At 33.5% G+C, this 27,591-nt stretch overlaps 1 protein-coding gene across 2 annotated transcripts in view; it reads left to right on the top strand.

The window, feature by feature from the left end:
- The window catches only part of Arhgap29 (Rho GTPase activating protein 29), a 62,715-nt gene extending 35,383 nt beyond the window's left edge, over positions 1-27,332 (top strand). For both annotated transcript variants that reach the window (XM_078026777.1, XM_078026778.1), the window contains exons 13-23: positions 9,361-9,518; positions 10,048-10,187; positions 10,462-10,566; positions 12,679-12,777; positions 14,128-14,267; positions 14,791-14,979; positions 15,457-15,594; positions 20,172-20,404; positions 21,871-22,198; positions 22,329-22,437; positions 24,576-27,332. In XM_078026777.1, the coding sequence (XP_077882903.1) occupies positions 9,361-9,518; positions 10,048-10,187; positions 10,462-10,566; positions 12,679-12,777; positions 14,128-14,267; positions 14,791-14,979; positions 15,457-15,594; positions 20,172-20,404; positions 21,871-22,198; positions 22,329-22,437; positions 24,576-25,426 (2,490 nt within the window). In that variant the 3' untranslated portion in view covers positions 25,427-27,332. The remainder of the gene's footprint in view (positions 1-9,360; positions 9,519-10,047; positions 10,188-10,461; positions 10,567-12,678; positions 12,778-14,127; positions 14,268-14,790; positions 14,980-15,456; positions 15,595-20,171; positions 20,405-21,870; positions 22,199-22,328; positions 22,438-24,575) is intronic.
- The last annotated feature ends 259 nt before the right edge of the window (positions 27,333-27,591 follow it).

The raw sequence follows: 27,591 nt of genomic DNA, 5'->3' as shown, positions 1-27,591 counted from the left end.
TGGTGATGTAGCTCAGTGGTAAAGTGCCCCTGGGTTCAATCCCCAGTTAAAAAAAAAAAACAAAAAAACACACACGTTTACATATGTATATACTGTTGTGGCAGGTGCAGTGGTACATACCTGCCATACCGGCTACTCAGAAGGCTGAGGCAGGAGGATGTCCAAACTCAAGGCCAGCCTGGGCAACTTAGTGAGAACCTATGTCAAAATAAATTGGCTCAGAAAGTATATAGCTTGGCGGTAGAATATCTGCCTAGCATGTACAAGACCCTGGTCATTTCAATCCCCAGTGCCAAATAAATAAATAAATAAATAAATTCTTTTCCAGAATGTCATATAAATGTAATCATATAGTAGGTAACCTTTGGAAATAAGCTTCTTTTACACAGCCTAATGCCTTTGAAAGTCACCAATGTTATTAATATATCAGTAGTTTGTATTGTTGAATAGTAGTCCATCATATGACTATACCACAGTGTTTATTCATTTACCAGTTGGACATTTGTGTTGTTTCTTTGTATTGTTGAATAGTAGTCCATTATATGACTGTACCACAGTGTTTATTCATTTATCAGTTGGACATTTGTGTTGTTTCTCATTTGGGGTAATTATGAATAGAGCTACAAGAATATTTATTTACTGGCTTTTGTTAAATATGTTTGCATTATTTTAAATAACAGAGAAGTGGGTTTACTGATTGGTATGCTAAATGAATGTTTAACTTAATAAGAGCTGCCAAACTATTTTCCAGAGTGGCTCTAATCAGTGGTGCATGAGAATTCCAGTTATTCTGTGTCCTTGACATTTGTCATTTCTTGTTTTTAAATTTTAACTGTTTTAATAGATGAGTAGTATTATCTAATTTTGGCTTCAATTTGTGTTTCCAGAATGACTAATGATATTAATTTTTTTAAAGGGCTCATTTGTAATCTGTATTTTGCGTATCTTTAATTTTTTATTGATGTTTGTTTTTTTGTTGTTGAGCTTGCATGTAGTTTCTCCCATTCACAGCTTCTTTTTATACTTTTAGCAATGTCTTTCAGGGAGGAAAAAGTTTTAATTTTGATGGAGTCTAGCTTATTATTTTCTTCTTTTATGAGTCATGTTTTTGATGTTATATCTAAGGATAAGGAAACTTCATCTAACCCAAGGTCACAAAGTTTACTCCTAAAAATTTTATGAATTTTATTATTAATTATTTTTTAACCTGTGGCTTAAACCCAGGGGCTCTTTCCCACTGAGCTACATCCCCAGTCCTTTTATTGTGAAACAGGATCTCACTTAGATAGGAGGCTAGCCTGGAAATTGCAAGGCTCCTCCTGTCTGAGCCTCCTAAATTGCTGGGATTATAGGCATGCACCATGGTGCCTGACAAAATTTTGTTATTGTACATTTAGATACATGATACAGGGCTGGGGATATGGCTCAGTTGGTAGAGTGCTTGCCTTGCATGCCTAAGGTCCTAGGTTCAGTCTAGCACCACAAAATAAATAAATAGATAGATAGATAATCCATTTTGATTTAATTTTTTTCATTTTTTAAATTGGAGCTGTATAACTGTACATATGGTGGGATTTGTGGTTGCATATTCATACATTCATACAATATAACAAAATAGTTTGGCAATATCATTCCCTACCGATTGCCTTTTCCCTTCTTTCTTCCCTTCCTCTGGTCCCTTTTCTCTACTGATTTCCTTTTGATTTTCATAAGAGGTATAGATTGAGGTTTGATTTAGATGTTTTACTAAAATTGTACTTGTGGAATTTCAACTTATGGAAGTGATTGAGTACCAACACAGAGTGGTCAGTGCCATTCATAGAAGAATTTATTGCTTACATTTTCTGAAGAGAAGGGGACTTATCATAGCAGGTTTGTCAGGCAGATGCAGGAGTGAAAGGAAAGCTAAGTTGGAGTCTTTATTGGGGTTTCCTCAGGAGAGGCAAAGAGGGCAAAGTAACAATTTAGAATTGGCTAGTTTGAATAATTCTGGTGGTCTTTGGACATAGGGATGGTCACTAGTTGTTTGATACCTGACCTTGGGATGATACAGGGTCAAAATAGTTGGCTTGAGGTAAGAGTTAGATCTGGAGTCGATTGGGGCTACAAACTTGGGACTCCTTGGTTTGCATGTGAATTATGTCATCCCTGCTGAGTCCTTGGCTATTTTAAGAGTTGTCTATCTCAAGAAGGTACAGTCTCTCCCTGGCCAGCATTCTTTTTTTTTAGACATCAAAATATATAATATAGAAAATAAAAAACATGGTTAATATAGATGTCTACTTGTTCTTATACCATTAGCTGAAAACACTGTGCCATTTCCTTTAAATTGCCTTTACATCTTCAAAAAAAAAAAAAAATCACTTGACCACATTGTGTGTGTCAGTTTCTGGACTCTCCTCTTTATTCCGTTAATGTATTTGTTTATCCTTTTGCAGAAACCCTAATATCTTGATTCAATTGCTTTAAGCCAAGTCTTAAATCCAGGTATTTTGAGTCTTACACTTTTTATTCTTTTTCAGAAGTGTTTGTGTTTAAAATCCTTTCACTTGCCATTAAAATGTTAGAATCACATTGTGTTTATCTACAAAAAAAATTGCTAACATTTTTATTGAAATTTTATTAATTCTTGGATGATATTATAGAGAATTGATTGAATATGTCTCATCTTTTTAAATACATGAATGTATTTTTCCATTTATTTAGGTTATTGTTTTTTAAAAAATCAGCATTTTGTAGTATTCAACATATAAATCTTTTACAGATTTTGTTGAATTTAAATCTTGTATATGTATTATTATGAATGATTTTTGTACACATACACTTGAGAGTTCCAATTGTTTAATAATACTTAGAAATATTATTAATTTCTTTATATTGGTCTTATTTCTTGCAACCTCGATAAACTCACTTTGTTTTAGGAGCTTTTGTAGATTCTTAGTTTTCTATGTAGAAAATCACATTTTCTGCAATTGAGAACAGCTTTATATTTTCCTTTACAGTGTGCATTTCTTTTGTTTATTTATTTTCTTATTGCACTAGATGGGGCTCCCTGTTGAATGGGGTCCCACTGTCAAGTAAGAGAGGTAAGAGATGACACCCTTGTCTTATTCTCCAGCAGGGGAAAAAATATTTAGGTCTTTCACCATTAAATATGGTGATACTGTAAGATATTTGAAGATACCCTTAAGTCTGATGAAGGAATTTTTCCTTTTGCTAGTTTGCTAAGAATTTTATCATGAATAAATGTTGGAATGTATAAAATATTTTTCTATATCATTTAATGTAATCATGTGGTCTATCTTCTTTTAGCCCATTAGTGTGGTGAATTAAATTGTTACTTGAGTGTTGATCTGGCCTTGCATTCCTGGGATTAGCGCCTCTTGTTTGTGATGTATTGTTCCTCTTGTATATAGCTAGATTCAGTTGCTAATATTTTGTTATATTAAAAGATATTGGTATATCTTTTTTCTTTTTCTTTTTTTAAAAAATTTGTTCTAATTAGTTATACATGACAGTAGCATGCAGTTTGACACATCATATATAAATGGTTGTATATGATGTAGAATCACACCAGTCGTGTAGTCATAAATGCACATAGGGAAATAATGTCCAGTTCATTCCTACTGTTCTTCCTAACTCCATATCCCCTCCCCTCCCTTCACTCCCTTCTACCTAATCTAAAATAACGTTATTCTTGCCTAGCTCCCTCCTTTGATTGTGAATTAGCATTACATATCAGGGAAAACATTTGGCCTTTAGTTTTTTGGGATTGGTTTATTTCACTTAGCATGATATTCTCTAGCTCCATCCATTTACCAGCAAATGCCATCATTTCATTCTTCTTTAAGGCTGAATAATTTTCCAATGTGTATTATATACCACATTTTCTTTATCCATTCATCTGTAAAGGACAACTAGGTTGGTTCCATAGTTTAGCTGTTGTGTGAGTTGATCTGGTATAAACATGGATGTGGCTGCATCACTGTAGTGTGGGAGTGGGATAATGGTGTCAAATGGTGGTTCCATTCCAAGTTTTCTGAGGAATTTCCATACTGCTTTCCATAATGGTTGCCAATTTGCAGTCCCACCAGCAATGTATAAGTGTACCTTTTCCCCTCATTCTCAACCAACATTTATTGTTGCTTGTATCCTTTTTGTTTTTTAGTTTTATATGGATACAGTACCTTTATTTTATTCTTTTTATTTATTTATGTGGTGCTGAAGATTGAACCCATATCCCCATGTGTGCCCCATACGTGCAAGGCAAGCATAGTACCCCTGAACCACAACCCCAGCCCGCATCGTTGGTTGTATTCTTGATAATTGCCATTCTGACTGAAGTGAGATGAAATACTAAGAGTAGTTTTGATTTGCATTTCTCTAATTGCTAAAGATATTGAACATTTTTTTCATATATTTGTTGATTAGTTGTATTTCTTCTTCTGTGAGGTATCTATTCAGTTCCTTAGCCCATTTATTGATTGGGTTATTTGTTTTTGTTTTTTTTTTTTTTTTTTTTTGGTGTTTTGTTTTTTGAGTTCTTACATATCCTGGAGCTTAATCCTCTCTCTGAGGTGCATTGTTTTAATTTTCTGTTTGGTTTTGGTTTAGGGTAATTCGTGTTTCATAAAATGAGTAGAGAAGAGTTACCTCCTATTCTGTTTTCTAGAAGAGTTTGTATTAAATATGTTATTTCCTATTTAGATATTTGGTAGCATTCCCTGATGAAAGTATCTGGCCTTGGGATTTTCTTTTTAGCAAGATTTTTTATTATATTTTCAACTCTGTTGATAAAATCCTATTCAAGTTAATTATTTTTCTTAGGTGAATTTTGGTAGTTTGTGACTTATGTGGAATTAGACCTTATCATCTTATATTGCTGAATTTATGTGCATAGCGTTGTTTGTGGTATTCCTTTATCCTCTTAATGTCTCTGTAGGTTGTAGTGATCTCTCCTTTTCTTTCTGATGTAGATCATTTGTATCCGCTCTTCTCCTTATCTCCCCACCTTTGCATGGGCAGGTTTTCTCTCTGGTCAGTCTGGTTCCAAGTTTATAAATTTTATTTATATTTTCAAAAAATTACTTTATAAAAAACATTTCTTGTTTTCATTGATTTTTCTTTTTCCAGATTTATTAATTTCTTTATTTCTGTTTGCTTTCGGATTGTTTTGCCTTTTTTTTTTTTTAAGTTTCTTAAAAGTAGGAGCTTGAGACCTTCCTGCTTTCTAGTAAAAATATTTAATGCTTAAGTTTCCCTATATCTTTGTTTAGCTGAATCTCATGAAATTTAAAATGTAATTTCATGTTTATTTAGTTAGAATATTTTCTAATTTCCTTAAGACTTCATTTTCAACATAGTGATAATGTAAAGTTTGTTGTTTAATTTTCCAAGTACTTGAGGATTTCTCTAGATATTTTCCTGAGACTGATTTCTAGTTTAATTTCATTATGGTAGAAGAAGTACTTTGCATGATTTCAGTTCTTTGAAATTTGTTTTGGTTTGTTATGACTCAGGATTTAATAAAGAACAAAGAAAGAATAAAAAGCAGAAAAATCAATGAAAATGAAAAAAGGAAAAGAAAAATCAGTGAAACTAAAAGGTGTTTTTCTGAAAAGATTAATAATGAATATTCTATGTGTGTACTTGAAAAGAATGTGCATTCTATTGTTGACTGGAGTGTTTCATGAGTGTCAATTCCTGTTGGTTTGTAATGTACTTTATTTCTTGTATATTCTTGATTACTTCTAAATATGTCCATCAGTTTTTGAGAAAAGAGCTTGAAGACTTGAACATATTGTGTATTTTTAGTTCTTTCAGTTTTTATATATTCTGAGCTCTGTTAGTTACTTTCACATTAATAATTGTTGTATGATCTTGACAAATTGATCCTTTCATTTTTATGATATGTCTACTTATCCTGGTAAATTTCCTTGCTTTTTAGACTAATTTATGTAATATTGATAGAGTTTTTTCAGTTTTCTTTTGAACATGGAATATCTTTTTTTAATCTTTTATCAGAATTACATTTTAATTTAAAATGCTCATCTATATTTTGTCTATTTAATTTATATGTTGGATTTTTATTATATTTCACTGTACACTTATATGTTTTAGTTAATTATACTAGGAATTGCAGGGTTTTTTTTGTTGTTGTTGTTGTTTTTGGTGTGTGTGTGTATAAACAGTTGATCTTCTGTATACATGGATTCCACATCCATGGATTCAGCAAAAAAATCACATCTGTATTATAGAACATGAACAGACTATCATTCTCTAAACAATATAGTATATAGCATTTGCATCATAATCCATAATATAAGTAATCTACAAATCTTAAATTATTTGGGAGTGTTTGCATAGATTATATGCAAATACTATGACATTTTATATAGGGGCTTGAGCATGTGAGATTTGGGTATATGAGGGGTATCCTAAAACCATCCCAAATGGATAGTGAAGGATAACTGTATTTAATTTTTCAGAGTTCATGGAGAATAAATATTCTGCCACTTCAAGTAGAATATATAAAACTTGGCACTATACAAGTCCTCCTAACCATTGAAGATTGTGGTTGATATGTGTTTATCCATTACAGATCTCACCAGGCCATTTTAAATTTTTTGTTTAAAAGTCGTATGTATTATAAAGAAGAAAAGGAAAGTAGTTTATCATATTTGCCCAGATACTTTCCATTTCTGTTTATTTTCCTTTCATTCCTGCAGTTCCATCTTCCCTAACATTTTTCTTCTGTAAACAGAATGTCTCTTACCATTTCTTTTATAGCAAGTCTGCTGGTCACAATTTTTTTTTTAAATTACCTTTTATCTAAGAATATCTTCATTTTGTCCTTAATTCTGAAGAACATTTTCACTGTTTATTGAGTTCTAAATACACAATTCAGTTGTTGTTTTTCTTCCCCCTCCACTTTAAAAATGTTGTTCCCCTGCCTCTGGCCTCCATGGTTTCTCAGAAGAAATTCATAGACTTTTTTTTGCGTCATTGTTCCTTGTATGGTTTTTGTTGCTTTTCTTTGGCTGCTTCTAAGATTTGATTTTCTTTGTGTGTACTTTTCAGCAGTTTGGCTAAGACTTATCTGCACATGAATTTTGCTGAGTTTTTTCCATTTGGACTCACTGAATTTCTTGAATCTACATGTTTGATCCTTGCAAATTTTGACAAGGTTTTAGCTATCATTTTTTTCTAATATTTTTGTTTGTAGTATTTTCTTCTAACACTCAGGTGACTCACAGGTCTGGATGATCCTATTTTTCTCCTAATCTTTTTTCCTTTAATTGTTTTTACAAACAGTCCCCAACTTATTATGGTTCAGCCTAAGATTTTTCAACTTTATAGTGGGTTGTAAATACATTTTCAACTTTGGGTGGATTTGTCAGGAAATAACTCTATCATAAGTTGAGGGGCATCTTTGACCTAGGATCTGTCTTCAAGTTCACTGACTCCATTTTATTATAAAATCCTTTAGTAAATTTTTTAGTAGGAAAATTCCCTTTTGGTTTTTTTTTTTTTTTTTAAGATCTTCTGTTTCTCTGCTAAGACTTCTGTCTGTTCATGTTTCAAGAATGATTTTCCTTACTTCTTGACCATGTTATCATAGCTGCTTTAGAGTCTTCATCTGATAGTTCCACTGTCTGAGTTAACCTCAGTGTTGATATCTATTGACTGTCTTTCTCTTGTGAGTTGTTGAGATCTTCCTGATTCTTTGTCTGAAAAGTAGCATTAGATGATATCTTACATGTTTTCAATATTACTTTCTGTGACTTTTAATCCTGTTTACAACCTGTATTGAACATTGATTTTTTTTTTTTTTTAAAGTTTAACAGAATTTGATCTAGTTAGATTCTCTCTCCAGCTTCTGTGTGCCTCCATTCCTGGTCTTCTGACTGGGAAACTAAAATGTACCTGCCTAATCTGTCCTCCAGGGAGCCAGGGGCATCAATTCTGTCTTTAAATAAGGGGAGAAAAAAGAAAAACAAGAGGAACTTCAAATCCACTTACTCCTTGGTGCACAATTCATCTGGTCATAAAGGATTCCCTCCAAAGTTTAGATATATGTTCCACTTCTACTGCCATCACCTACTGCCACAGGATTGCATCTTAGGGATTTGTGCTTATTTGGGCACTGGGGCAGGAGAGGAAACAAACCCACCAAAGAAACCACGGTTATCACCTGCTCTTAGTCACATCTGCTGTTCCATGTCCTTTTATATACTTTGGACCAGAGAGGATCTCTCTTGGAGTTCTTTCTGTATCATGTTTACATTTCTGGGACTCAAGTTGTTTTTGAGGAGGGGCCAAGCATAGGCTGGAAATGTGATTGGGGTGGAGGCAGGAAAATGTACCTTGAATTATGGTTTATTTGCTACATCCTACCTGCTACCATTTTCTTTTTAGAGTTTTTAGATAGCTGATTTGTGCATTCTGCCCAGGGTTTTTGAGTAAATTAAGTGTAGACCAAGGATAGTGAGATTATTGCATCTGAATCAGAAATCTTTAAAATGTTTTGAGTATTTAAAATTGTGTTTCATTAATTTACCAAATTTTAATTAATGTTATAGCTTATAGAAGTATAAAAATAATTGAAAAGGATTATAAAATCCAAGGATTTGAAATTACCTTGTAAGTCATTTAGGCTAACCATTTACCTTTGACACATCCCTTTCACCTCCAACTATAGTTGATGATGTTTAAGATTAAGTATTTACATACCAGTGTATTAGCTGTTTGTCTACATTTATTTAATTTGTTCATAATCATATTGGATATAATATAATTCTTTTTCTATCCTTTTTAACTGATGCAGAAACAAAATTCTAGAATGCCTTTCCTCTATAAATAAGGTCTTTGAACCAGTCACATTGCCATTACTTTGGGAGCCTATAAGGAATGTATAATCTTGGATTTTAATCCATACTTTGCATACATTTACAGGCAATTTATTTGAATATTATTTTTTTAAAAAATCACTGGTTATAAATATCTTGATCATGGTCATGCAAGTAAGCTTAAGCAATATGGTCAGACCATCAGGGTATTGAGCTATGGATTCTCAAATTGTGAACCATCAGGGACTTGAGTTGTATTTTTTAAACTTTACAGTTTAATAACCATTTTGCAGGAAATGATCACTCCTAGGTATTAGATTACAACTACTTTTTTATTTATAATCTTTATCTTTCATTAAATTAGGCAATATACCATGCATACAGTGGTATTCAGAGCTGTTTCACTTGTATGCCCTTTTTATTGGTACATTCATTGAAATCGATGTACATTTATTTATAATGCATTCTGTATATCATGAGTTGTTTCTGCCTTTTGTCTCTGTAACTATAGGTAACAGTTAACCTCTTCCAGATGCAGCACCTGCAGGCTGCCTCCCTTGCAAACAGTTTACAGTCTCTCTGTGATACCGCCAAACTTTATGATCCAGGCCAAGAGTATAGTGAATTTGTGAAGGCTACAAATTCAACTGAAGAAGAAAAAGTTGATGGGTAAGAATTAATATGTAGAATTAATATATTTCTAGAGATAAAACATTTACTAAGTTTCTGACTGTTATAAAGAGGTATCTTTTCTAACCTTGATAGAATTAACTTGAAAAGTTTCTGAATTTTTTTATATTATTTTGTCATTTCTTAGTCCATTCAGTGAATAGCTTTCCATTTTGACACAGACCTCAGTTCTGTGAGACTTAAAAATCCTTTGGGAATGTTAAATGACAATCATACACATTTTGAATGTCCACAAAATTTAACCTATATTTTCCACTGAAGTGATACTAGAAAAGTTTAACCATAACATGAATTACTGACTGTACTGTTGCTATTCCTGTTCTTGTTTCAGCTGTGCAAATAAAAGTTTTATCCATATCTCCTTAAAGAAGAGATATTACTACTATCTATGTAATAGTTTGTTCATAATATTTAGTTAATTACTCTATTTATTAAGTCTACAAATTTTTCTGACTATGGTATAAAGTAGATTTATTGTTAGTGCTGAGCTTTATTTGCTTTTTCTTAGGAATGTAAATAAACCATTAACAGATAGTTCCCGGACATCTAGATATGGCCCTGCTGACTCTTTAGAGGATGTTGTGCGCCTTCCTGACAGTTGTAACAAAATTGAAGAGGACAGATGCTCTAACAATGCAGACCTAACAGGTACCTTTCACTTTGAAGAGAATACAGGTTTATGTAGGAGCAGATAGTTCATTTAATCATTAAATGAGCTAGAACTCTGGAATTAGAAAATCAGGCTTTATAATGTAACTTTATGAGACCTAGTCCCAATTATAATCACCATGCCTGCCTTAAAGTCCCTAATAGTTCATTGTTAAAGAAACTTGAATCGTCTCATTTTATATAATGTCAGTGTTTTACCTTATGAAATCCACCTGTTAGCTAAGTTTTGACTTTAAATATTCTTTTCTTAAAGGTTCTTCTTTCATAAGATCATGGACATGTGGGATGGTTAGTGACTCTGAGAGTACTGGAGGGAGCAGTGAATCTAGATCTTTGGATTCAGAGTCTATAAGTCCAGGTACATAAATATTTAAGTCTAGCAGTGAAAATATTAAAATAATAATTTGGGGTATATTCATAACTATCTTATTTGTATAATGAACTGTCTTAGATATAGAGATGAGAATGTACACATATGTACAAGAAAAAGAATGAAACAAACCCTCACTAAAAATATTAATACATTAGAAACCCTCTGTTATCTTCTTGATAACACTGCCTTATCTCCCATGAGAATAAACTATTATCCTATTTTTAAAATCATTCTGTAGATATTTTAAGTGTTTTTAGTACCTATATGTACTGGAGTTTTTCCCTCTTCTGGATGTTGTTCAAATTCAGTCATACTGTTTTGTGACTTAATTCATGCATGTTATGTTAATGCAAGTAGTTGCCTTTATTTTCACTCCTGTATCCTAGTCTATGAACTTGAATATCATTATCTGCATTTTGAATTATTTTTCAGTAATTGTTATAATAAACAATTCCATTATGCCTATGAAAATCATTGCTAAATTTTTACAAATGTGCTTTAAGGTACTATGATATAAATAGTCTCAAAATTCTCAGAGAGGAAATGTTTTGAATTCCCCCTTAGTAATATTAAAGAGAATAATTCACCATAGGTTTTATAGCTAGTAGGAGAAAGTAGCATTTAAATTCAGGAGATTCTTATTTCCACATTCTTCTACCAAAGACTGCTATAGTCCTTTCTGGCTATCTACCTTCCTCCTAGACTCTAGGGGGATGTACAGGGTTTGACCTCGTCAAATTCTGAGGCCATTTTTTTTTAAGAATTTTACGTATTGCAGTTTTATACGTTCATATGAATGACTTGTGAAAGTTATAATTTTTGCCATGCAGCACTGGGGTTTGTAGATTGATCACCAGCTGCCACTTTCTTACTTCCCGCTCGCTCTATTCAAGGGACATTCTAGAAGCTAAATATTTAACTGAATATTTGTAATTCTAGACAGTGCCAGAAATTAAGACCCAATCTAGAGCAAGCCCTAACCCATTTGGAATCTTGTAAATGTTATGTGATGAAGGCAAAAATTTGGAATTTCTGTCACATGATAAGTGAGTAGTCTGAGGGATTCCTCACCTGAAAAAGGAAACTTAAGGACATGACATGGAATGAAATGAAAGGGGGTTTGAGTTAGAGTTCTTGTTTGCCCCTGTGAGAAAGAAATATAACCAAAGACTGGTATTCATACAGAGGCAGATTTCTGTTCAATAATTTAAGGGAACTATTTTATAATTATAATAGTTCTAAAATGGAACATGTGAACTTGTGATTTTTCAGTCATTGGGAACACATTCCAAGCAAAAACTAGACACTCACCTGTAAACATATTGAACAGAAAAACCCTTTTGAGAAGAGGGTATTGCTTAGCATCATTTATGGAAAGTTTTACTAATTGAAGCTAAGACAATTAAGACCTTGAGTTAAAGTGAATTATTTTTAGTTGTAGACCTGTTTATAAAAACAGAGTAAATCTCTGCTAGTCAGTCTGCTTCCAAACCATCTTTGATATATACACAGCAGTGTCCTTTGGCGTAGTTTGAACTTGTGGTTTTAGCTCCTGGTTAGAGATCCCTGGGTTGTTGTTCCTGGCTTCTATCTCCTGTGTTACTAATAACATGATTTAATTTTACTATTGGATTATTAGGTTCAAATGACTTTTGTATATTTTAGAAGGCCTCAGATTGTTGTATTGTGTACATTTATTAATAATTTAATAAACATTTAATGACAACTTTACTATTTTGCTAGCCACTGTCAGATATTAGATATAGAACATGAATATCAGATACTGCCTATCTTTGTGAAGCTTACAACCTCTAATACTTTCAATCAGAAGTTGGCAGTAAGTTCTTGTAGGAATATATGATCCTAAGTTTTAAATTTATTTGAAAAACTCAGATTTAGTTAAATCCCTTTTTTCCCCAAGAATGAAAGAACATCAGAATTCCCTGTTATCTAGAGTATGTATAAGAATGGAAGCGAATTTTTGCAGTGAAGCTAATAAAATAGTATGACTTGTATGATTCAAAAAATATTGTAATTTCCTATTTCTGATATTCTATAATGAATAGTTAGATAATGGTATCAATAATTTTCTTTTAGGAGACTTTCATCGAAAACTTCCACGAACTCCATCCAGTGGAACCATGTCTTCTGCAGATGATTTAGATGAAAGAGAGCCACCTTCCCCTTCAGAAGCTGGTATTGTATTGTATTCACCTGAATGAAAACCCATTAAACTGGTTGAATTAGTAGCACCTCATGATGTTAGAAAGATAGTGTCTTTAAAGAATCATTACTTTGCTGTGTACTAAACAAAAGCATCACACAGTAACTTAAATATATCCTAGTAATTACGTTCAAATATTAGTTGATAATGTACTAATCAGTTATTTAAAATACAAATAGAAGAATAACCAACAGGGTTAGGGATAATAACTAAATGATAGAGTACTTGCTTAGCATGCACAAGGTCATAGGTCAATTCCCAGCACCACAAAATTTAAAAAAAAGAAAAAGAATAAGCAACAAAATTAGTAGATCTAAAATGCATTGGTATGTTATTAAAATAGCAGGCTAGGTATGATCTTTTTTTCATAAGCCCAAAATAGTGACTTATTGTTGAAAGGGAGCATCCTGAGAAAATTTGAAAAATCTTCTAAAGAAAAGAGTGTAAGAAACCAAGCAGGAAGAACAAATTGAGTGTCCTTCCTGAGAATAAGGAATGTTGTGGGTATCGAAGGATATAAAGTCAGTTACCTTAATGACTCAAATTAGACTCTCATAAATTAATTTTGTACATTTGATACCTATAGATATCTGTCTTGGCATAGTTTCCCAAATTAACGGGATACCAATATAATATTAAAATATAACTAGCTAGTATTACCTATAATTTTATTATGAGTTAAGAAGAGCTTTATCCTTAATGTAAATAATTCTAACATACTAGCTTCATGTAGCTGTTTTTCTTTGAAGCATTTATAGCACTTATATGCCACCTATGAACATAGTTCCCAGCTCGGTGAAGGACATATTAATAAAAGTATAAATATGCTGGTTCTTTTTTTCTGTCTTTTTTCTTCTGGTACCAGGACTTAAACCCAGGGCACTCTATCACTGAGCTGCCATACTCAGCCTTTTCATTTTTTATTTTAAAACATGTCTTACTAAGTTGCTGAGGTGGTCCTCAAACTTGTGATTCTCTTGCCTGAGCCTCCTGTGTTGCTAGGATCATAGGCATACACCATTGTGCCTGGCTTAAATTTGCTGATTCTGAAAACATTATGCCATAGTATTTTAGAATTATTTTATGGGTTTGATGGTGATTTTGACTCATGGATAAAGTGTTGAATAAAAGTGTGTATTTTATAAGAGAGAGATCTATACGTTGGATGCTTTTTTTCATGTTAGAAACTCAAAATATAATAGCTTTTGTAATATGAATAATCTGAAAGTCTAAAAATTATTCCAAGTACAATATCATGTGGTCTATTTTTGTTTTTCTTTTGTCATTTTACCCTTCTTATATACTAACGTTTCTGTTGTAAGGACCCAATTCCCTTGGAGCATTTAAGAATACATTGATGTCAAAAGCAGCTGTTACTCACAAGTTCCGAAAATTGAGATCCCCCACAAAATGCAGAGATTGTGAAGGCATTGTAGTATTCCAAGGTGTTGAATGTGAAGAGGTAAGGTCTTTTTGGAATCACATTGGCCCCCTTATTTCTTTGCTACATACTTTTTTTGTTATGATTTTACTTATTAAGAGATGTGTATGTGTGCACACACCTAATTTGTTATATATAAATTTGTTGTTTATAGTACTGGGAATTGAATTTGGGGTCTTGCTCATGCCAGGCAAGCACTTTACCCCTGAGTGATATTCCAAGCCCTTTTAAAATTGTATTTTGAAATGGGGTCTTGCTAAGTTGGACTGGCCTCCAACTTGTGATCTTCCTGCTTCAGTCGCTCAAATAGCTAGAATTATAGGTATATGACATCACACCTGGCTCTGCCAGTATATTTTTAATAAAGTCCCACAATTTATCTTCTATGGTTTTATAGTTTATTTTGCTGTTAATTGTATTGCATGCACCACAAGTGATACTTTTTAACTAATTTTTTTTTTTTGTCATTAGTCTGCCTGTCATTTGCTTAGTTGTGAATAATGTAAGGTGAATTAATCACTTTTAAACTATCATTTTCTTGTAGTGTCTCCTTGTTTGTCATCGAAAATGTTTGGAAAACTTAGTTATCATTTGTGGTCATCAGAAACTTGTGGGAAAAATTCACTTATTTGGAGCAGAATTCACACAAGTTGCAAAAAAGGAGCCAGATGGCATTCCTTTTATACTCAAAATATGTGCCTCAGAGATTGAAAATAGAGCCTTGTGTTTACAGGTATGTTGTTAACTCTTACAATTCTAAAAACATAAATGCCTATGTGATTCTTTTTAAAGGAGACTTGAAAATCAGTACTCTCAGTTTGTAATAACTGAATTTATTCACATTTATTTGGAAAATGTTAATTGATTTGACTTTAACTTGGTTTTTTTCCTAAAATACTAATAAAAATTGAAGTAGATACATGAAATATGTTTAGATGTCTACATTTTATTATTTTTAGTTTTAGTAGTATAGGCTGGAAATTCTTTTTCCTCTGAATTGTGAAGACATGGGTTTTTTTTTGTTGTTTTCTTCATAACATGAATCCTCCTTATTTCATTCCTAACTTTGTATGTGCCTATTATTTTGTCCCTCTGTAAGCTAGTAGAATCTTTTCCCCCCATAATTCTAAGATTTTACAATATGTATATTGATGTGAATGTCTTTGTACTAAAGTATAATTTTGCATAATTTTTTTTGTTTCTATTCAAGGGAATTTATCGTGTTAGTGGAAACAAAACAAAAACTGAAAAACTATGTCAAGCTTTGGAGAATGGAATGCATTTGGTAGACATTTCAGAATTTAATTCACATGACATCTGTGAAGTCTTAAAATTATACCTTCGACAGGTAAAGTTTTTATTCTAAACCTACCATCAAATAAAAAGAGCAAAAATGTTTTATATTGCATATATTTTCAATGGCATAGACTATGTTGATATATTTCTTTTTTTTATAAGAGCATTACATTTATACATAGTAGCTAGGTTCATCCTGACAATTTCATACATGCATGGATCTGACTCACTCCACTTTAGTTCCCTTTCTTCCTCCCCTCTCTTCCTCCCTTCTTCCCCCTATTCCATTCCACTGATCCTCCCATGTTGAAGTTTTTCTCATTATTAATACACAGATCATAAAATGTACATACAGTTTAAAGAACAATAATAATAAAGCCAAATTCGTTTCTCATCATCCCACTTAAGACAATAAAATATTACTATCCCTTGTACAAGTCTTCCAGGTAGGTACCTCTTCCATGTTGCAGACTTCCAACTCCACCTTGAACGTCTTCCTAACCATGTTAAAGGGATAAACATTTTCCTAAACATAATGGAATAAATAACACTTATTAAGTTTTTGTTCCTTTAAGTTTTAGAATGCCAACTTAAAAAGCATAAATGTAGCTGTAAAGGCCCGTGTTCACACTGTTAGGAATATTCAATAAGTAGGACAGTATCTAGATCATAGTCTAGCTTTGCCTTCAGTGATATTTCCAAATAGCTATTTTGAGAGGTCAGTGGGAATGGCCATGAAGTTCATCAGGCATCAGGCATAAGGCTTCCTATAAGGTGGATACTAGAAGTCCAGCAGGAATATGGTCAGGGAGTGGGCTGTCCTATTTTGTCATTTTCTGTTCTCACTATTATACCTGCAGTTTGCAGGAGTAAGTCAAACACACACACACACACACACACACACACACACACACACACATCTGTAGGGTGAAGTAAGTGGCCTTGCTGGCTTTAGGCAGCCGCTTTCAGAGGGGTTACAGGAACTTAATCAGCACATTGTTGTGAGCCAAGTACAAAGAGATTTGGGTCAGACCCAGTTGGCCTTCTATCCTTGGGTGAAAATGAAGAGATAATGACAGAGAGAATAGTGCTGATAATCCTTGATCTGTCCTTCTCTGGAATTCTTTTGCTCTCTTGCAGATCCCTTTTATATTGATTATTAGCTGTCATCCTGAGATCACTTTCCTCTCTTTTTTTTTTTTTCACATTTAATTTCTTTTTTTTTTTTATTGGTTGTTCACAACATTACAAAGCTCTTGACATATCATACTTCGAACAATAGTTTCAAGTGAGTTATGAACTCCCATTTTTACCCCAAATACAGATTGCAGAATCACATAGGTTACACATTCACATTTTTACATAATGCCATACTAGTGACTGATGTATTCTGCTACCTTTCCTATCCTCTACTATCCCCCTCCCCCCCATCTTCTCTTTCTATCCCATCTACTGTAATTCATTTCTCTCCTTATTTTTCTTCCAATTCCCCTCACAACCTCTTTTATGTAGTTTTTTATAACCATGAGGGTCTCTTTCCATTTCCATGCAATTCCACTTTTCTCTCTCCTCTCTTTTGTGATGGAACACCTCTCCTGTTTTCTTTGTTTGGGGGTAGTCTGTTTTGGTTATGACTGTCCTTAAGCAAGGTGAAGTAGGATTGAATATTTGAAACCTTGTTCATCCATAAATATCTTTTCTACTCTCTTGACAGAAATGGAGTAGTGTAGATAGTGTGGAAGTTTTAGTATTATAAGCTGGAAATTCTTTTTCCTCTGAATTGTGAAGGCATGGGTGTTTTTTGTTCTCTTCACACTGTGAATCCGCCTTATTTCATTCCTACCGCCTTATTTCATTCCTAACTTTGTATGTGCCTATTGTTTTGTGACTCTGTACGCTAGTAGAATCTTTCCCCCTCCCCATTATTTTAAGATTTTACAATATGTATGTTGATGTGGATAACTTTTCATCCACTATTATGGCTACTCCATGAGCTCTGTCAGTAGTCAATGCTTTAGTTCTTGGAACTTTTCTTGATTTTTATTGCCCGTTTTCCTCCTCTGTCTTTGTACTCTCTAGTTGAAGCTCTTGTTTGGATACTCAATAACCCATACTCGTTCTCTAGTTCCCTTTCCTTTCCTCTATTCTTCTTTTTTTAAAATAACTTTCTAAGACATTTCCTCAGCTTTATCTTCTTGACTAATGTAAATTACTTCATTCCTAGATCATGTTTTAATTTTCAAGAATTCTGATTTTCTATTTCTTTGATAACATTTTTTAAAATGACTATATCATGCTATTTTCCTGTGGATATTCATAGATTTTCTTTGTAAAGCTTTGTTTCTCTACTTAGCCTCTAACCCTCTGTAGAAATACAGTGTGACCTTCATATATGACATTAAATTTTGTATAGCCACATAAATTTTAAAAAATAGGTAAAATTAATGTTAATATTTTATTTAACATTTTGAACATCTAATTATTATTTTTAAATTATGAGATATCTTATTTATTTATTTACATTTGAGCTCTTAATCTTTGAAATCTGGTATCTATTTGTTCATTTAGAGCACATCTCAATTTTGATTATTTGCACTTCCAGTACTCTTTCAGCATATATAACTAGTGGCCAACATATATTTTTTAAAATATTTATTTTTTAGTTGTAATTGGACACAATATCTTTATTTCATTTATTTATTTTTATGTGATGCTGAGGATCGAACCCAGGGTCTCGCACATGCGAGGCCAGTGCTCCATCGCTGAGCCACAACCCTAGCCCCTAGTGGCCAACACATTGATAGCATAGTTTTACATCTTCAGTTTGTTATTTTTCTACCCATTTTGACTTTTATCTTTCGTGGTGTCTAGTTATTTTAGAGTTTGGACTTAAAATCTCTTCGGAAGCTCTTGAACACATCAAGATTTTAAAAAAACTTTGAACTTTCCTATAAAGTGGTCTAGGTGGACCGTTGGGGATATGCCTGATTACATGTCTCTAGTTCCCTGCTCTTAGACTGGTTTGATCCCCCCTGGAAAGATATGGTACCAATACTGTGGGAGCCAGGATGGGAAAGATGACTGCAGGATCTGTGCATTCAGTGTACATACAGCCAACAAATACCCATTTTCAGATATTCAGCTCTCTGTCCCTTATGTTCGGCATTTCCCCCATTCAGAGAGACTCTGTGTCACGTTGCCCAGAGAAAATGTATCCAGATTTTTAGGGAAGAAGTTGCTCAAGAAAATGGAGTGGAGACAGGATTTTATAGACTGCTAAGCTTTCTCAGGTGGCCCACCTGCACCCTACCCCAGGATCATAGGACCTGGTACTGATTGTTCAAGTCCCTTTAGGATTCTCAAAATCATGTTGAGTGACAGCTTTCTTGGAACTGCTGCATCAGGACTTGTTCATCTGCTCTTGTGAATTATTACTTTTTGTTTTCTCTATTTTCCTAGTCCTTATGGGTGTACTGTATTTTAGTGGGATTGCAGGAAGGAAAAAAATTAAGTATAAATTGGTGGATCCATAATGTTAGCCCAGGAAAGTATTGATAACTCTTTAGTCATGTTTTACAGATCCCTCAACTGAAAAATAGCAGTTGATACTTTTGAATGAATATAGGTCTTGTAATATGTCATCCTTTATCTCTTTTAGCCATTCAGGGAGAGGAGATGAATGGAATCCAACACTGTGAACTTGCATTCTGTTTTAGGAATTTTGTGTGTCCAAGACTTTCATGTGGGAAACTGTGCTCAATTCTTGCAATAGTATTAGAGAATAGCCTTCATTTTATTCATTTACCTAAAGCTCCAAAAGGTTAAGTGACTTGCTTCAGATCCCAGAGTGGTGAAGATAGAAACTGATCATAGGGCAACACCCGATGCAGGACGTCAGGTAGACAAAGGTACACTGGATTTTCTATTGCAGATCAGTAGAAATATTGAAATTCATTATGGCAATGGACATTTGTTACAGGAACTTTTTCTTTTAATTTAGTTGTGGCAAATCAGGCAGTTTCAAAATTCGATGAATAAGATGATGACAGTTTCATTTTTGAAGGTCATATTAACCAGTGCTGATCTTCATTCTGGCCCAATTAAAACATGTAGCACTATGATATTTTTACCCCTTACCAGTAACATTCATGCCTTTTCTAATTCATTTTATTTACTTCGTGTCCTAGTTTTGTTTCAATAGAACAGCTGAAGATCATGCTATTTTCGGTGCAGATGTGAATATAGTGTGTTTAGGATATAGATAAGAGTTTTAAAATTCCATCATGAAGCTTAAAGTTTTAAACTTCATTTAAAGTTTAGAGTTTAACTAATTATCTTTTAACTTGTTTTTAACATAAATATAATTTATGGTGAAGATTTTGACTTGATTTATAGATCATATCTCTAGCAAACATAACATTTTATAGGCTGGGGATGAAACTCAGGTCCTAGGTTCAATCCCCAGTACTGTAAAATAAATAAATAAATAAATAAATAAAGATTGATTTTAAATTTAGTTAATCTAAAGGGACAGGTTTAATTCTTTGAGTAATTCGCACTAACAGTTGACTTTAACAACAACAATAAAAAAAAGTGGAAGATATTTTTAATGTAATTTTATTTCTTTAGCTCCCAGAACCATTTATCTTATTCCGATTATACAAGGAGTTTATGGACCTTGCAAAAGAGATCCAACATGTTAATGAAGAACAAGAAACCAAAAAGGATAACTCTGAAGACAAAAAATACTCAAATATGTGTATAGAAATAAACCGAATTCTTCTAAAAAGCAAGGACCTTCTAAGACAATTGCCAGCATCAAATTTCAACAGTCTTCATTACCTCATAGTACACCTTAAGCGGTAAAAATTTTTATACCATCTTAACCATTTTTAATTGTACAGTGCAATAGTATTACATTTATATTGTTGTGGTATTGTTTTTAAAATGATTGTTTCATTTTTATAATGTTTTTATTCTGTATTGGGAAAGAGAGACATTGAATATATGTTTATGCAGCCAACATTGCCTGTATGCCAGGCTCTGGCTGGGGAAACCAGGATGGAAACAGGGTTTATGCTGTTTGTAGGCTCATCATCGTGGGGGCACAGACCTATACATGACCACAGTACAGCATCGTCCTTTTTTTAGTAGCTGTGCACAGCATGCAGGCATGCAGAAGTAGTTTGCATGGGGATTAGGGGTAAAGCAGAGGAGGCAAGCCCTTGAGTCAGATTTTAAGAACTGAGTGGTGATTTGATAGAGAATGTGCAGAAGAGCATACTCGGCAGAGGGTAAGAGACATGGAGACACAAGAAAGCATTTTGCATTTGGAAAATATAATTTTGTTAGGCTACAATACAGCAAGCAGTAGCAGGAACTGAGCTATCCTGTCTACAGGCCCTTTATAGGGCCTTAACATACCTGGCAGATGAGTTGACCATATTGTTCCTGTACACATTAAAGAACTTGTAGTCTACTAGATCTTTCTGACAGCAGTGTGAAAAATGGGTTGGAGTGGAGGCCTTCTGCAATTCAATCTCCTAGAATAGTCATAGAAATAAAAAGTAGTGAGTGCTTGAAGTAAAGCCAGAACATCGAGAGTTGCAGTAGAACAGAGAGATGTTCAGGAGAGAGAATCATCTAGACTAGAAAACTAGCTGTGTGGGCTGGTGTTGTGGCTCAGTGACAGAGCGCTTGCCTCGCATATGTGAAGCACTGGGTTCAATCCTCAGCACCACATAAAAATAAATAAACAAAGATATTGTGCCCATGTATAACTAAAAAAATATTAAAAAGGAAAAAGAAAACTAGCTGTGGAGGGATGGGAGTATGACTCAGTGGTAGAATGCTTGCGAAGCACATGTGAAGTGCTGGGTTTGATACTCAGCACTGCATCAAAATAAATAAAATAAAGATATATTGTCCATCTATAACTAAAAATACTTTTTAAAAAAGAAAACTGTGGACAATGAGAGAGAAATTGATGATGATGTTTCAGTTTCCAGTATAAGGAACTGAGAGTATATACCATATACAAAGATGTAGCAAATTTTAGGAATTTTTTTTCCTTCTGCTGATAAAACTTCAGTAGTTCCTTCTATTTACATGAATTTTATCCTAATATAGTACTCTGAAACTCAGTTTGGTGTGTGGTAAATATTATAATCAAACAAATGTATCTTTACCTAGACCCACCAAATTTGACCCTTGACAAATTTTTGTTGACTTCTGTAACCCTTGTTTCCTCTACCCTTCCATTCATAGTAAACTACCATTAAGGACCTCTAATAGGCAAATCTCATACAGCTTTATGTGTTCTTCTCAGGGTTGTAGACCATGCTGAAGAAAACAGGATGACCTCCAAAAACTTGGGGGTGATATTTGGACCAAGTCTCATTAGGCCAAGGCCCACAACTGCTCCTGTCACCATCTCCTCTCTTACTGAATATGCAAATCAGGCACGGTTGGTAGAGTTCCTCATTACTTACTCACTGAAGATCTTCGATGGGTCCCTAGAGCCACAAGATGTTACGTGTAGTACAGGTGTTGTTTCACCTCAGGTTGATCAAAGCTGTCCTTCAAAACCTGTGATATCAGCAGAAGAAAGAGACTCAGAACATTCCACAAAGTCACTGTATTTTTCTTCAAAGGAGGTAAGTTTCAACCATTATAGGATTGCTTTAAAACTTTATGATGTTTATGTTAATAAATTAACAGTCTTTGAACTGTTTATTTTGAGGTGTGTTTTGCTTTTTTAGTTTAAAAATTCTCTTGCATCATTAGGATAGCCACACTGCAGATAGTGAAAGTGAAAATTTTGAATCAGCTACATCATTTGAGGAATCAGAACGCAAGCAAAATACATTGGAAAAATGTGATGCATGTCTCATTGGTGAGTGGTCATGTAAAATATATGTTTGCATATTTTCAAACTTTGCAAATAAGCCATGATTAAAAACCAAGGTGAAAGAAGTTGAAGGAAGTTCAAACTTCAAAGTTGTATTAGTTAACTTTGCTAGCCATTGGGAAAGTTTAATGAATGTCATTTAAATGAATATCATTCTTTATATCTCTCTTGTTAAGAGATATCTTGGAATTCATAAATGTTTTTGTTCTCTTTCTGAAATTTGTTTCAATTTTTACTTCTTGTCATCAATGTCAAGGCAGGAAAAAACTGGACTCCTGAAACTCAAAAAAATAGACTCCTAAAGGTTTTTTTTGTTTTTTTTTAATGTACTTTCTACCTGTATCCTACCTTTAACACATTAAGCACACATTTCTTCCATTTCCTTGGCTACAATCCTTGTATTCATTGTTTTTCTCTGATATTATTTCAGTGAATGGTTTCTGTTAAGGTGGTTGAAATGCTTCAATTTGTTACTGCTAAATTCTAATTTTTTCAAAATATAGGCATATGTGTTAAATTTGATGTATAAAATTAAACATCAATGAGTATAGCCTGAGAAAGTCTGAAAACAAAAGGAGTCAATTACCTGTCTGCTAAGAAAAGCACTGGACTCACTGATTGCATTTATCTGATTTGATCTTATTTTCAGTTCTGTGCTATGAACACTGACCTCATTTAAGCCATGGCTAACAGTCAGAGGAAGGTTAATAATGCCAAGGATCATGTCCCTAAATTATTGTTCATTCAGGATTTGAACCTAGTCCTGTCTCATTCCTAAATCTAACCTTGTTTCACTGTGCCATGAAATTGGATTCCTGGTTAGGTATAGTAATAAAATAAATAATTTTTTAATGTGTTCAAGTTTTTATTACATACCAGGTGATTCTAAGCCTTTTCCTTATTAGATTATTAAGACCACATGATAGCATAGCTCCATATAGGGGTCTTTCTTGACAGAGGAAAGCAGGTAGGGCTAGTGCAATGGACTTGCCAGGTCAGAACTGGAGAAGGAGTGGAGCCAGAACCCAAGCAGCTGTCTGCAGATCCTGCAGTCTTCATCATGCAGGACTGTAAAAATGCACTAGTGCTTATCATCCAACCACAATGGCTCAGCTCCCTTCTATCAATGTGGAGAAGGGCCCAGGACAGCAAATCATAGTAGCACTGCATGGGAACCAGGGAAGAGGTACCAGCAGCCTCAGGTGAAGAAGGAGGTCAGATGAGATGATGACCTGCAAGTGATGCTGGTGTGTACCTGTCTACAAACCACTGCCCAAGGATGTGGGAGAAGGAGCAGGTGGCAGGGACAAGGACAGTGGGCTATGAACAGGGCCAGTGGCAAAGCCATCTGACCAGTCAAGGTGCACACTTATCTAATGTTTCTCAGCGGGGAGAGGAGAATCATGGCCAGAGGGCTGCACCTTTTCAGCAACAGGAGTTTCTGAGGTAAAAGCAGCAAAGACAGTGTGAGGAGCTGAGAGTCCTAGATGAGAAAACAGGGACCTTAGGACCAGACTAGAGGAGAAAGATAAGGAAGTAAATCTGGAGTCACCAGAACCAATAGCAGAATGACAGTTTTGACAACTCTTCAACCTTAATTTGAGACCAATGGATGTTGCCATGTATTAGTGGATTAGCTGGGAGAGCATCCATGTCCTCTCTGGTGTGTGCCCTCAATATGGACAGAATGTAGCTGGAAAGCAAATGAAGTGATAGGAAAAGTCCTTGGGATTCAGGGCATGGCTTTGGTTGGTGTATAGAATACTGTAACTGTTCTGAGGTTACCAGTGTCTGCTTGTTGAAATCAGGACAATCCTAACCCAGCAAATATTCATTCATCCATAGTATATTAAAAAATTATTACTTCAGGAAGTCTTTTTTTGTTTTGTTTTGTTTAACCAACTTATGATGTGATTTGTGGCTATTTATTGTATTGATTTAGATAAAATTTTAAAAGTAATGCTTTAATTCAAAATGTGCCTTTAATGCTGTATGAATTTTTAATTCCTCTGCATAGATGACTGAGAATATCATGTGTTGTTTTGAGAGTATGTCCACTAATAACTAACCATACTCCCTTATTAACCGAGCTCCATGAAGTGAAAAAAATTTTTCTTTTTCAGATAACAAAGAACTTGAATCATCATCCCAAAAGATGGATGATATTTGTAGAACCACTAAGCCACTTGCTCTGAAATTTGATAGGGCAACAAACAATATACAGAGGCATATGCCAAGGACCAAGATTAGACCTGTAAGTTTGCCTGTAGATAGATTACTTCTTGCAAGCCCTCCTACTGAGAGAAATAGCAGAAATGTGGGAAATGTCAATTCAGACAAGTTTTGCAAGAATCCTACCTTTGAAGGACTTTATAGAAAAGATACCCCTACTACTGTTTGTTCCAAATTTAATGGTTTTGATCAGCAGATTCTACAAAAAACTCGGGGACAGCAATGTGAACAAAACAACTTAACTGCCAAGACTGCGATGATTGTGCCTAGTGCACTCCAGGAAAAAGTGACAGTGAACATCAGGGTCAGTGGTGACCATCCCAGCAGTGCCACACAGCCCAACACACCAGTCATATCAGCAAGAGAGGTGTCAGAGAGACGGTCCTCCGATTCCTGCCCTCTTGCTCTTGCCAGAGCACCCAGAACACTACAGCCCCTACACTGGACAACATTTTATAAACCACGTACCCCCACCAGCAATGTCAGGGGGACTGAGGAGAGACCAGCTTCACCAATAACAGCAGTGCCTCCTAGCACAGCTCGTACTCCCCTGAGTCATGTGGAGAAATCAGTTGCAGACTCAGACAGCACATCAGCTTGTCCTTTGCAGCCAAGTGGTAAGCCTAAAGAGAACTCTGAGGAGCACGGCCTGCCTGACGTGAATCCAACATGCCAGAGACCCAGGCTAAAACGAATGCAACAGTTTGAAGACCTTGAAGATGAAATCCCACAATTTGTGTAGGGTTGTAAAATTCAATTTTTCTTTTTGTTATTTTGTTGTTTTTGTTTTGTGATATTGTGTTTATTTTATGAAAGAATGTTTTGACAGGACCCCTTTTGTATAGGATTGCCAAAGTGTGTATTTTGCCTTTTATTCTCGTATGGTGTTTGCTAGTCATATAGAATAGGTCGTGTTTTAGTTATATAGAATGGTAGTGCCTCACTGGAATTGTCCTTAAATTTTGTGTTTTTGAAGTTTTCCATAAAATAAGTATTGCATTTTTAAAATTTCTAATGATTTTCCCTATAAAATTATCCACTTAAATGCATCCCTATAGTTCTCAACAAATAGGTGCACTAGGGGAAAATCAGCTTTATTTTGGAGCAAAACTAAGTGCTTATTTATAAAATGTTTCTGAATGCAAATTCCTGGAAGATCTTTATTGCGTATGAATATGTTTTCCCATACAGTTTTATAGTACATCTTTGACCACTTGTGTGTTTATAGTAAGTATGTAAGTTTTTATTTTTCAATTGGCAATTCACCTAACTTTTTAATATTTACATAATGTCCAAAAAGTTTGCAAATCTATAGTTCTAATTGTCATGTGGTGGTCAGTTAAATTATACAAAGAAAATGCACTTAAATACCAAAAAGTTTGGAACTGTCATAAAATAAAAATTTGTACAGATGAAGCTAAGGAGTAAAAAACTATCAAATTTATTAAAACCATCTAAAGCCAAATAAGATATAACTAAACTATGTAATTTAAATTATATTATAATGATATATATAACATATAATCTGTTGTATATTATATATGGTATTATATAACATGTTTATGATATAATATTATATATAAACAATAATTATAATATATTTTATATATTACATATTAATATAAATTATATAAATAATATAATAAATAATATTACATTATTAATATACTGTAAATTATATTTATTATGTAATAAATAATAATCTTAGTATGAATAATACATGAATTAACATATATATGATATATAATATATAATTAGATTATATCATGATAAATAATATAAATTATAATATGCTATTATATAAAAAAATAATGTATAATATAATTTAAATTATATATTTATATTTTATTTGACTTCAGATAGTTTTAATAAGTTTGATAGTTTTTAACCTCTTAGTTTCATCTGTATAAATTTTTATTTTATGATAGTTCCAAACTTTTTGGTATTTTCTATAATGCTCTAAATACTGCTTCAGAAATTTTTAAATTCAGTGCATTTTCTCTTGATATTGTGTGGGTTTTGTTGAAACCATTCCCTTTGTATGAAATGTTTCAACTTATAAATCGTTTATATACTTTTTCTACCTGGACTATCACCCATTAAAAATGTATATTTCATTAGAATTAAGGAAAAATTTATTTAAGTTCATTCTGAGAATACAGTAAGCCTCATTGTTTGAAATTGGATAGAAGGTGTAGATGGTTGAATCTGTTTCATTTATAAAATACCCAGTTTTTATAACTAGTGCATTCCTGTTATTTTCTGGATTTTCATCATTTTGTCTAAAATAGGATATAAAAGGGAAAAAAATAAAATGGCCTCTTTTTATATGTGTGAACTATATTGCTAGTTAATGTTTTTGTATGACCATGTTATACTTGATAAAAAATTATATGTATATGTTTATACACACACATTATATATATTTAAATTATTTCAAATATTTGAAGTTATTGTGGCTCCTATGAAACTGTTGCCTCTTAGAGTATGATACTTTAAGATTATTAACCATTGACTCAGTGGTCAACACTTGGGCTCATATTATCACTTGACTATAATAAGAAATGTGTTTTATGGCATGTTGTCTTATAGTTCTCTTTAACATTAAGGACTAAAGAGAAATGAATAAACAGCCTTTTTATGCTTAAGCCTATTTTTTTAATCTTCCTTATACAAGTACAAGAATCATATTGGTATGAAAACCTGGAAAGAAAATCAGAGCTAATGTTTATTGAGCCCCTTCTGTGTATTAAAACTTGGTATCGAGTTGAAATTTCACAGCAACCTATAATGGGTAAGTAAGCATTTTATGATTCCTGTGTTACAGGTGAGGAAACTGAGGCTTAACTAAGTGACATGCTTTTAGGTTCCAGAGATGCAGCAAGCACAACCAAATCTCAAATCCAG

This window comes from Ictidomys tridecemlineatus, chromosome 11 (assembly GCF_052094955.1).
Source record: "Ictidomys tridecemlineatus isolate mIctTri1 chromosome 11, mIctTri1.hap1, whole genome shotgun sequence".
Classification (NCBI taxonomy): Eukaryota; Metazoa; Chordata; class Mammalia; order Rodentia; family Sciuridae; genus Ictidomys; species Ictidomys tridecemlineatus.
Note: the sequence above shows the minus strand (reverse complement) of the source record. Positions and strands in the feature narration are given on the sequence as shown.